General features: G+C 39.8%; 1 protein-coding gene across 1 annotated transcript in view; it reads left to right on the top strand.

The window, feature by feature from the left end:
* dnah9l (dynein, axonemal, heavy polypeptide 9 like) overlaps nt 1-12,834 on the top strand; it is a 271,859-nt gene that overhangs the window by 179,727 nt on the left and 79,298 nt on the right. Inside the window, 4 exon segments of the mRNA XM_059966255.1 lie at nt 9,194-9,427; nt 9,823-9,969; nt 11,052-11,165; nt 11,261-11,404. Coding sequence (XP_059822238.1) covers nt 9,194-9,427; nt 9,823-9,969; nt 11,052-11,165; nt 11,261-11,404 — 639 coding nt within the window.

Below are 12,834 nucleotides of genomic sequence, written 5' to 3'. Positions count from 1 at the left end.
AATAGAATATAAACACAGGGAACTAGTCAGGCCACACTTAGAGTATTGTCAATAGTTTTGGGTCCCATATCTCAGAAAGGGTGTGTTGTCATTGGAGAGAGTCCAGAGGAGGTTCATGAAGATGACTCCAGCAATGAAGGGGTTAACATATGAGGACCATTTGGCCCTGTACTCCCTGGAATTTAGAAGAACGTGTGGGGATCTCACTGAAAACCAGCAAATGTTGAAAGGACTAGATAAGGTGGATACAGAGATGATGTTTTCTATGGTGGGGGTATCCAGAACTAGAGGGCACAGCCTCAATATTGAGGTGTGACCCTTTAGAATGAGGTAAGGAGGAATTTTTTTAGCCAGAGAGTAGTAAGTCTCTGAAATGCTCTGCCACAGATTGCAGTGCAGGCCAAGTCTGTGTGTATACTTTAAGGCGAAAGTTGATCGTTTCCTGATTGTTCAGGGCATCAAAGGATATGGCGAGAAGGCAGGTGTATGGGGTTGAGTGGCATCTGCGATTAGCCATGATTGAATGGCAGAGCAGACTTGATGGGCTGAATGGCCTAATTTTTCTCCTATGTCTTCTGGTCTTATTCAGTGAGTGAATGAGTCTCCCAGGCACTTCCAGCTCTGCCCAGTTGAACCCAGTCCTTGATTCTTGCAGCTCAGGGGTGGGGCTGGAATAGGAGACAGCGTGGTGAGGAGCATGTTGCAACTGCCTTTAGCATGTAGAAGATGTAGCAGCAACCCCCACCCCCCCATCCATCCCATTCGTCTACCAAAAGCTCATTCTTGCATACAGGATGACCATAAGTCAGGCATCCATAACCTGGGGCAGGTCTGTGGTCTTTTCCAGTGAAAGAGCTTTAAGTAGATTCTTTAAATAGATTAAATAGAGTACAAAGTAAATGTCAGGATACTTGGTAGTGTGGAGGAGCAGAGGGATCTGGGGGTACATGTCCACAGATCCCTGAGTTTCCTCACAGGTAGATAGGGTAGTTAAGAAAGCTTATGGGGTGTTAGCTTTCATAAGTTGAGGGATAGAGTTTAAGAGTCGCGATGTAATGATGCAGCTCTGTAAAACTCTGGTTAGGCCACACTTGGAGAACTGTGTCCAGTTCTGGTCACCTCACTATAGGAAGGATGTGGAAGCATTGGAAAGGGTTCAGAGGAGATTTACCAGGATGCTGCCTGGTTTAGAGAGTATGCATTATGATCAGAGATTAAGGGAGCTAGGGCTTTACTCTCTGGAGATGAGGAGGATGAGAGGAGACATGATAGAGGTGTACAAGATATTAAGAGGAATAGACAGAGTGGACAGCCAGCGCCTCTTCCCCAGGGCACCACTGCTCAGTACAAGAGGACATGGCTTTAAGTTAAGGGGAGGGAAGTTCAAGGGGGGATATTAGAGGAAGGTTTTTCACTCGGAGTGGTTGGTGCGTGGAATGCACTGCCTGAGTCAGTGGTGGAGGCAGATACACTAGTGAAATTTAAGAGACTACTAGACAGGTATATGGAGGAATTTAAGGTGAGGAGTTATATGGGAGGCAGGGTTTGAGAGTTGGCACAACATTGTGGGCCGAAGGGCCTGTAATGTGCTGTACTATTTTATGTTCTATAGATTCTGTTTTTAGAGTATATGGTGTCAGAGTCTGGGCAGCAAAGTTGACTGAGTGTGATGGGAGTGTTGGTGACCAAGGTAAGGACATTCTCTCTCCGCTGGATTTGGAAGATCTTGAGGGTGGGTTTGGTGATCATTGTCCAGTGCCGCCTTTGGAAATATTCAGAAGGACACAATACACTTTAAACTTCCTGATAAACTTCTGAGTTTTGTACTCGGTTTGAGAACCTTTCCTCAATCAGATGGCATCTTATCTGCCTTTGCCCAGTCGCTGTGCAGAAGAGGACAGGCCTTGTATCCAACACCTACAGAGGAGAAGTGCTTTGCTATTAACCATTTATTGGACAGCGTCAGTCTCTGGCAATAAAAGTTCACTGCAAAACCACTTCCCATATCTGAGAAGCCACCTCTCAACAAAGGCCAGAAGCAATGAAGCCTGAATATATGATGCACCCAAATATAGGCACTGTAGACTGATAGCAGCCACTCATCCCTGCAGCAGCCTCCTAGTGGAACGTGATGCTCATTACCATAGTGTTTCTGCCCATCACCCAATATTTAATATACTCTGGTATATTAGATACCAACTGTAATCTTGCTGAATAACCTGCTGTACGTCACCTCACTGAAGACCTTCCGGAAGTACAAATATATCACATCTACTGGTTTCACTAATTTATTCTGATTATTGTAACTAAAGGACCCGAGATCTGTCAAATCTGCTTTCCCCTTCATAGACCCACACTGTCCTGCTACCAATTCGCTGATAATAGATTTTCCCTGCTGTTGATGCCAGGCTCACTGTTAACTCTTTTTCCTTTTGATAAATAAGGGGTTTAAATTTCCTTCCCTCCAATCTGTGAAAATGTACTGAAAGCTATGGAATTTGGGAAGAGTTCAACAAATGCATTTAAGGTCCCCCTAAATCAGAATTTTCTATATTTTGGGATGCAAGGATCATGGAACCCTGCAACACAAGCAGCCCTTCAGCCCACACAGTCCATGCCAAACTATAAATTTGGTTCCATTGCCCTGCACCCAGACCATAGTCCTCCATGCCCCTCTCAGCCATGTACCCACCCAAGTTTCTCTTAAATGTTGGAATCAAACCTGCATGCACCACTTGTGCTGGCAGCTCATTGGGCACTCTCACCACCCTCTGAGTTAAGAAGTTCCCTCTCGTTCCCTTTAAACATCTCACCTTTCACACTTGACCATGACCTCTAGTTGTAGTGTCACCCAGACTTAGAGGAAGCTGCCTGTTTACGTTTACCCCTCATAATTTTGCATATGCCTATCAAATCTCCCCTTAATCTTCTGGATTCTAGGGAAGAAAGTCCTAATCAATTCAACCTTCCCCTATAACTCAGGTCCTTAAGTCCCAGCAACATCCCTGTAAATTTTCTCAGTACTCTTTCAACCTTGTTTACATCTTTACTGTAGGATAGTGACCAAAACTGCGCACAGTACTCCAGATTAGGCCTCATCAATGTCTTAGACAACTTCGACATAACACCCCACCTCCTGTACTCAGTATATTTATTTATGAAAGTCAATGTGCCAAAAGCTTTCTTTACAACCCTATTTATCAGTGACCCCCACTTGTAAGGAATTATGAATCCATATTCCCAGATCCTTTTGTTCTATAGTACTCCTCAGTTGGTTGGTCCTACTGAAGAGTAACACTTTGCACCTGTCTACATTAAATCCCATCTGCCATTTTTCAGTCCATTTTGCTAGCTGATCCAGATCCCACTGCAAGCTCTGATAGTCTTCCTCACTGTCTATTACACACCCTCCCATTCTTGGTGTCATCTGCAAATTTGCTGATTCAGTTCACCACGACATCCAGATCTTTGATATAGATGACAAGCAACTTCAGACCCAGCCCCGATCCCTGCAACACACCATAGGTTTCAAGCTTCCAGTCAGAGAGGCACCCACTTACAACCTGGCTTCTCACCAATACCAATGTCTAATCCAGTTTACTACCTCATCCTGAATGCTGAGCGACTGAGTCTTCTTAACTAGCCTCCCAAGTGGACCTTGTCAAATGCCTCACTAAAGTCCAGGTAGACAACATCCATTACATTGCCTTTATCTACTTTCCTGGTAACTTCCTCGAAAAACTCTGATTCGTTAGGCATGCACAAATCCATACTGATTATCCTTAATCTCTCCACATCTATCCAAATGCTCACTATATAATATCCAGTTCCTTAGAATACCTTCCAATAACTTTCTTATTGGTGTCAGGCTCACCACCCTATAATTTCCTGGCTCATTCTTAGAACCTTTCTTAAACAATGGAACAATGTCATCTTCCCTCTATTCCTCCATCATGTCATCCATGGCTAAGGATGCTTTAAATATCTCTGTTAGGGCGCCTGCAATTTCTGCTCTAGCCTCCCACAGGGGTTGAGGGAACACCTTGTCAGGCCATGGGGATTTATCTACCTAATTCGCCTCAAGACTGAACACTACCTCCTCTGTATTCTGTATAGGGTTGATGTCCTCACTTGAATTGCCTCTCATTTATAGGCATCTCCTGAGTAAATACAGATGCAAAATATCCGATTAACATCTCCACCTTTTTTCGCTCCACTCATAGATTACCACTCTGATCTTCCACAGGACCAATTCTGTCCCTTGCTACCATTTTGCTTTTAATATACTTGTAGAAACCCTCGGGATTCTCCTTCTCCTTGTCTGCTAGAGCAACCTCATGTCTTTTAGTCTTTCTGATTTCCTCCTTGTGTTCCCTTGCGCTTCTTGTACTCGATAAGTACCTTGTTTGTTCCTATCTGCCTATGCCTTTGATGCACCTCCTTCTTTCCCTTAACCAGGGCCTCAATGTTTCACAAAAACCAAGGTTCCCTTAAACCTCTCATCCTTGCCTTTAATTTTGACAGGAACATTCAAGCTCTGTGCTCTCAAAATTTCGCTTTTGAAGGCTTTCCACTTACCAAGTACACCTTTGCCAAAACACCTGTCCCAGTCCACACTTGCCAGATCCTTTCTGATACCAATAAAATTGGCCTTTCTCCAATTTCTCCAACTTAGAATCTCAACCCAAGGGACCAGACCTATCCTTTTTCATAATTACTTGAAACTAATGACATTGTGATCACTAGATGCAAAGTGTGCGACTACACAAACTTTCTATCACTGGCCCTCGGTCTTGATATTTATCATTTTAAAGTCCTTTTTTTAAAAACTAGAATAAATTTCTTTCAGCTTCTCATGCACTTCAGACCTATTGTCTGTTCGTTTCATGAAGGCATTTACAAAATATTTGTTAATTTCTCTGCCGTTTCCTTATTCATCAGTATAATTTCTCTTGTCTCAGTGTGTAAGAGAACTGCTGTAAATTTTTTGTAATCCTCTTTGCATTTCTGTTGAAGCTTTTATATTCTGTTTATATGGTTTTGGGAAATTACTCTTGTATTCTGCCTTTCTTTCCTTGTCTATTTCATGTTCTTCTGTTACAGTCTGAAATCTGCACGCTTGCTTATCTTGTTGGCCAGTAGAACTCTCTTTTCCTCTGAGTTAACCATTCTTATTTGCTGTGACTAGATCGCTTCCACGTCAATGCCTCAAGGCACTACACACTTGCTGTGCTTCTCTAAACTGCCATTGCTCATTTGCTTCATAGACTTTAACGTCGTTTATAATTCACCACAGTCAATTGACACCTCATGCTTCATAGCTGGGTTTGTATTAAATTATTTTTAATCTTTACATTAGCGCCTTTCATATTACAATCGCTATTCCCTAGGCTTCTTAACTAAAACATAATTTATTAATTGATTCTTCCTCATTGTACTATGCTGGATCTAACTTTGCCTGTTTACTCATTGATTCCTCAATATACTGACCTAGGACAAGATCTTGTAATTATTTCATTAATGCGTCCCCCATAGTATTACTTCAATTTGTTTTATCCTGTCCATACTTGTATTCAGAATCCCTCATATGTGTTGCAATGCTTCCTTACCTGTGCTTCTGACTTTCTGATTCATACGAGGCCTGCAATTATCCCCTGGGGGTCTTCAGACAACTTCACCGAATGGTTTGCAGTTTCTCTGCTTCACTCAAACTGGTTCGGTTACTTGACTTTTCTGAACTATGACCCCTTTTCTTTTTTGGCTTTAACTGGTTCTTTATTATAAAGGGATTCTTTTGCTTACTTTTAGAAGAGATTAGCAAAAAAAAGTATCCTGGAATACTTTCTCCTACCTTGAGCACTTTGCAAACATATTATCTAACATCTATTTCTATTTGGACCATTGATTCATGCATCTCATTATGAATGCTGTATATATTCATAGAATCATATCACATGGCAACAATCCCTTTAGCTCAATTGATCGATGCCAACTGTTCGCCTATATCCCTCTGTACTTATCTAGATGTCTTTTAAATTTTGCTAATGTGTTTGCCTCAACTTTGATTTAGGGCAGCTTATTCCAAATATGTACCACTCTGTGCATGAAGAAATTGCCCTCCCATGTCACTTTTGGATCTGAATGTCCTCTTGTTTCTCCTCCTGGGAACAGAACTATGTGTTTTCACCCCTGCCCATGTCATGATCTAGAGCCATGATCTCTATCAGGTCACCCCTCAATCTCCTACATTCCAGGGAATAAATTCCCAGTCGATGCAACTTCTCCTTGTAACTCAGTCCCCCAAGACCAGACAACATCCTGGTAAATGTTTTCTGTCTTCCTCCTAACTTAATGACATCTCTCAATTAAGAGGGTGCCCAAAACTGTACATGATACTCCGAGTGCAGCCTTACGAGCACCTTGTACAAAAGCAACATAACTTCCCAACTTCTATACTCAGTGCTCTGTCTGATGAAGGCCAGGATATCAGATGTTCTTCACCACTTTATCTCCCTTTGAAGCTGCTTTTAGTGAATTATGCACTTCTTCCTCTAAATCCCTCTGTTCCTTAACACTCCCAGAGCCCTACCATTCATTCTGTAAGTCCTACCGTGGTTTGATCTCTCAAAATGCAAAACCTTGTTTATCTGGATTAAAATTCATTTTCCATTCCTCAGCCCACATAGTTGATCAAGCTCTCCTGTAATTTCACATCCAGTTCTGTTGGATAAATTGCCAACAGCGGAGGTCCCAGAAGCAACCCCTGAGGCACAATACTTGACAGATGCCTCCAGTCTGATGAAGAACCCTTGACTTTTGCCCTCTGTGTCCTGCCACTGAGCCAATTATGATTCAGATCTGCAATTTCCTCCTAGATCTCATGCGCTCTAAACTCCCAGACTAGCCTGCCATGAGAGGTTTTGTTGAAGGTCTTGCTAAAGCCATATAGACAGCACATACTGCCTACTATTATCTGCCCTCTTGGTTACATCCTCAAAGAACTCCCAAGAAATTTGTCAGGCATTACTTCCCACGCACAAATCTTTGGACTGTCCCTAGTTAAACCACTTCTCTCCAAGTGTTTATAGATTCTGTCCTTCAGTATCCCCTCCAGCAATTTACTCACTGACTCACTGGCCTGTAGATTCCTGAGTTGTTTTTGCTACCCTTTTTAAACCATGGTGCCACCTTAGCCACTCTCTAGTCCTCTGTGGAAAGAAGCAGAGGGTAATGGTCCAGGGTTGTTTCTCAGACTGGAGGCCTATTTCAATGGCCGAAGTCCATAAAGCCAAAACAAGGCAAACTAAAGATTAACATGTAACTCTTTAAATCTTTGTAACCCATAATCTCACCAGAAGCACATTTTTTGATTAGAAATGGAATCCTGTCAAATTAAGGGTATTGAAATTTTATCTATAATGATGACTTTTTTTCTGTTGTAGAATTAACAGTTGAGTTAGCTATGTATATTGCACAAGTAATAATAAAATAATTTAATTGGAATTTGAGAATTTGTAACCATGACTAAATATACCAACCAAATCTTTGGTTTTGAACTTCTGTATCAACTCTGCCTTTCACTTGCACGCACATGATTGTATGTTTCATAACCTCAGGATCTGATTTAGAAATGCAACTTCCCAGACTTGGAATTTATAGATTTTATTTTCAAAGTGTATCTTTTTTCTCTTGGTCATGGTCTTTATATCAAATGGTTAAACTCATGTTTGCAGTGGAAGTTAATTCTTTATGTTCTCTTGGGTTAATTATGCATCATACAGAGCCTTTCATGCAGTAATGCATTTTATATTTTTCCCCTAAAAGAACTTAAGCTATTTTTCTTGAGTGAAGTTCCATGTTTGTTAACTTTATTTGTATTCAGATAAGGTAATTTAAATTTATGGCTTGTCAAGCTTAAATTGACCCCATATTTTTTAATAAGTCAAGAAGAGTGGCAGTTAATTTATCTAAAACTGGAGCATTTTTTCCAGAACATATTGGACCGAGAGGCATGTATTAAGGAGTTTTTTAAACACTTCTGATACAGTGTGCATTAGTGTGAAAACTGAGTTTAGAATATCCCATTAATGACGCACTGATCAGTTACCAATGGAAATAAATAATTCATGATGAAGGAAATTACTCTAATTAGCAGGCAGTTCAAGTCCTTTGATAAAACCCAGCTCTAAATCCGTGAAGGGCAGGAAGTGCTGTCATCAGTCAGCCCTGAAAAGATTAGCATCTATTATGAATGAGGTTAGGCAACCTAGTGAAGCCATGTGTGTCCTGGAGACAAACTTAATATGTTAAAAAACGGGACACAGTTAGTCTCACCAACACACCATGACTCCTGCTGAGCTATTGTGCATAGGTACAAGCAAACAGCCACTGTCTGATCATTCTTTTCCCGTCCATCATACTGACAACTGTGAAAATACATTTTCCATGCAAAGGAGGAATAGGGTAGAAAGTATTTGTATAACAGCATGATGTGTCAAAGAGTTTGGATTTTTTTTCAAATAAATCTTTTGAAATGAAGCTTTATTATCCCACAAGTATAGCGCTCTAAGTAATGGCATGCGTTCGTAGAAACGCAGCAAAGTAAAACCTTTTGCATTTCTTTTTCCTTAAAGTAAATGAAGAATTCCCTGTTAGGAGATAAGTGTTGGGTAGCCAAGGTAATTTTCATGTTTGCTTTGTGTGCTGCAGTTAGCTACTTAAATCTCCCTAATTTAGGTTTTCTTTCTGAAATTCAATGTTTGATGAAGTCCTGTACTTTTGCAATAATAATCAGTTTATTATGAATTTCTGTGGAAAAGTAGAAACTTGATGTGCTTTTGGATCATAAACTTGCCAAACTGCAAACTCATTCCTGGACACTCAGTGGTGGACAGGTCAATGTTAAAACATTTTGACCTGTTTTGTAAATCGCTTTCAATATATGGGATAAAGTGAGATTAATTTTAAGGCTGCTTTAAATTGAAGTACGTGGGCAAAATAATGTCCACCTTATCCACCCAGTTACATGATGTAGAAGTATTCTTTACAATGAAATTGGGGGGGGGGTGGGAATACTATTAATTTAAAGCATTGGGGAAAGTCCAATGTAAAAACTGTATTGCTTTTTCAAAAAAAAACTTCACTGTAATCTATTGCATGTTATAGTTTTATGTATTAAACATCTTTCTCGCAGCCGGAAGTGAAATCTTCTATAAGTCAATTTATTGCATACGCACATATCAGTGTGAATGAAATTAGTGTGAAGTATCAACAGAATGAGAAACACTATAACTACACCACTCCAAAAAGCTTCCTGGAACAAATCAAATTGTATCAAAACCTCCTGCATAAGAAAAGGAAAGAACTAGTGCAAAAGAAAGAATGTCTAGAAAATGGACTGCAAAAATTACAAACCACAGCTTCACAAGTGAGTATTCAGTGTAATTACTACAGAATGAGCCAATGCATGGATTATATCATTTGAATATAGTGACTTAGGTAATCATGCCAAAAGTAAATTTTCAATCAAGTATCTGTTAAAGCTCATCGCTGGCAGTTTTCCTCAAGTGTATTTGTCTCATTTGGCCTTGTGGAGAAAATTTATAACTTTGAATGTATCCATGGAGGACTGAAAATAATTAAACTGCTTCAACCAAGGCTCAAAGGAACACTTTACAGTTCCCCAGACACCAACTGCTTTTAACTTTCTGACCACAAAGATAATGGATTGTGTTATTATATAATAAAATTAAAAACATACAGTAGTTGCCTCAGTCAGCTTTTATAATTTAAACAGTGCATGTTTCTGCTTTAATTATCTAGGTAGAAGATCTGAAAACAAAACTCGCTGCTCAAGAAATGGAACTTGAGCAGAGGAACAAAGATACTGAAGCACTGATTGTTAAAATAGGGCAACAGACTGAGAAACTGAATCAAGAGAGAGCGATTGCAGATAGTGAAGAGCAAAGGGTATGTGTATGACTGATGATCTAACGTTCAGAGAAGGATGCAAGAGTATGTTTTGTCAGATGTTCACAGTGCTGATTACATGTTCACAATAAATAAATGAAACTTCAGCATAAATGACGATCTAAAAATTGTTTTTTTTGTTTCGTAGTGCTAGATAGGATTAGAAAAAGTGGCATTGAAGTGAGAAGCAAGAAAATACTATGCTAATTAGTTTTTATGAATCATTGCGAGAAGACTAGAATATAAAAGCAAGGATGTAATGTTCAGGCTCTATAAAGCACTGATGAGGCCTCACTCGGAGTATTGCGAGCTGCTTTGAGCCCCTTATCTAAGAAAGGATGTGATGACATTGGAGGGGGTTCAGAGGAGGTTCTGGGACTGAAAGCTTCTCATATTAGGAACGTTTGATGGTTTTGGGCCTATACTCACTGGAGGAGGAGGTCTCATTGAAACCTATCGAAAGTGGGAAGCCCTTAATAAGACTGGATGTGGAGAGGATGTTTTCTTTGATGGGAGAATCCAGGACCAGAGGGGACAGCCTCAGAATAGAGGGATTGCCATTTAGAACTGCGATGAGAGGGTGGTGAATCTGTGAGATTCTTTAGCCAGAGGGTGGTGAATCTGTGGAATTTGCCTGCTGTGAAGGCCAAGTCAGAGCATGAAGGGATGTGGGGAGAAGACAGGAGGTTGGAGCTGAGAGGGAAATGGATCAGCCATGATGAAATGGTGGAGCCTACTCGATGAGCCAAATGGCCTAATTCTGCTCTTATATCTTATGGTTTTATGATCTTATGTTCTTATGTATAGTCGTCTTGATTAATCATTTCTTGTTTTTTTACTGACATTTCCAGTTTGTTTATATTGGAGTAATATTTACCACCAGAGGTGATAGTGATGCAAAATTTTTAACACTTAGTTGGCAAGTTAGCAGTGTTAACTTCAGACTATTTAAATGAAGATTATCAATGATTATATGATTTAAGAGACTACAAATATCTTATGATTGGCAAAAGCTTAACAAGTACCTAAATGACAACAGTAAATCCTCCCTAAAGGCCTCACTGATGAAATTATTGTTGTAGGTAACTGCCATGCGAACTGAAGTTTCAAAGCGACAACAGGAATCTGCAGAGGACCTAGCCAAGGCTGAGCCTGCTCTCAGTGCTGCAAATGCTGCGTTAAACACATTAAACAGGGTATGAAGATATGGCTACAGTAACTGCAAGTGATGATCCATTACCATACGCAAATTTATAAAACTGTTATTTTTTTTTCCCTTTTTGTGTTTTAGTCAAACTTGACAGAATTACGCACCTTTCCGAATCCGCCTGCAATCGTTACCAATGTTACAACAGCAGTGCAGGTGCTTTTAGCTCCAAGTGGAAAAGTCCGGAAAGATAGAAGCTGGAAGACTGCTAAAGTATATATGAGCAAGGTAACATTATATTAAGGTCCATGCTGTTAAATCTGTCAGAATCAGGTTTATTATCACTATCTTAAATGACATGAAACATGTTGTGACAGCAGCACAGTGCAAAGACATGAATTACTATGAATTACAAAATAAATAGAGCATAAAAGGAATAACGAGTTAAGTGTTTGTGGATCTCTTGGAAATCTGAGGGCAGAGGGGAAGGAGCTATTTCTGAATTATTGTGTGGATCTTCAGGCTTCTGTACCTCTTCCCTTACAACAGTAACATGAAGACTGCATGTCCTGGATGGTGAGGGTCCTGAAGGCACCACACTTTGAAGATGTCCCTTGAAAATGGGGAGGGTCATGTCAGTGTTGGAGCTGGCTGAGTCTAAAACCCTCCGCAGCCTCTTGCAACTCTGTGCATTGGAGCTTTGGTGTAACCAGGCAGAAGGTTCTCTATTGCACGTCAGTAGAAATTTTCAGGAGTCTTTGGTGACAAATCAAATCTCCTCAAATTCCTAATGAAGTAGAGTCACTGGTGTGTATTAACGACAGGTCCTCAGAGATGTTGACTCCCAGAAGCTTAAAGCTTTACACCTTTTTCACACTGACCCCACAATGAAGACTGGTGTTGTTCTCCCCACTTCTTCTTCCCCAGTCTCGCTGATGTTGAGTGTGCAGTCATTGCTGTGACACCATTCAGCCAGCTGATTTGTTTTGCTCCTGTAAGCCTCCTTGTTGCCAGTAAACAAGATTTTATCAGTGTAAGCATTTTTAGCACTTATTAGCATTTTAGTATTTTAACATTTTTGGTCATATTACAATTATAATCAGATTTTCAGAGAGACTTATTACAAATAAAATGCCATGTATGAGATTTTTGCCTGCAATATATTTTACTCTACAATTTTCATAGAAATAAAAATGGGTTTCTTTTTATTTTATGTGGATCAGAAATTTATTGAAATTGCCCTTCATATCTAAAAATTGCACCATATTTTTATTTCTATATGTAAGTCCAGCACTGGTAACCTGGAGAAAATTTACCAAATATCACATAAAATCTTTGGTTTGGAAATTAAATAATTAACACAAATTATTCTGTACAGTGGTAATCACAGATTTTTGTAATTGATTTCCTTCACCCCAGAGGGATATTAATAACTGATGACTAGCACGTTGATTTATGCATTCTTGAAGATGAGTTACTGTAATTCCTCATTTACAAAATAAATTCTGAACATTTCACTGTTTGGAATTTTGTTTTGGCTGTTTAAATTAACCGAGTTCACAAACTGTATGCTTAATTCAAAAATATCCCAAATCATGCCTTAACATCATGTTACCAAGCCCTCCTTTGCAGGAAGTAACCAGAGACGATACAGTCAATTATTGTGCACTTTGTCCATTATTTGCTTTATACATTTATCTTTGTATTTGCATCACATT

This window comes from Hypanus sabinus, chromosome 4 (genome assembly GCF_030144855.1).
Source record: "Hypanus sabinus isolate sHypSab1 chromosome 4, sHypSab1.hap1, whole genome shotgun sequence".
NCBI classification, from domain to species: domain Eukaryota; kingdom Metazoa; phylum Chordata; class Chondrichthyes; order Myliobatiformes; family Dasyatidae; genus Hypanus; species Hypanus sabinus.
This window is presented reverse-complemented; position numbering and strand designations above follow the sequence as displayed.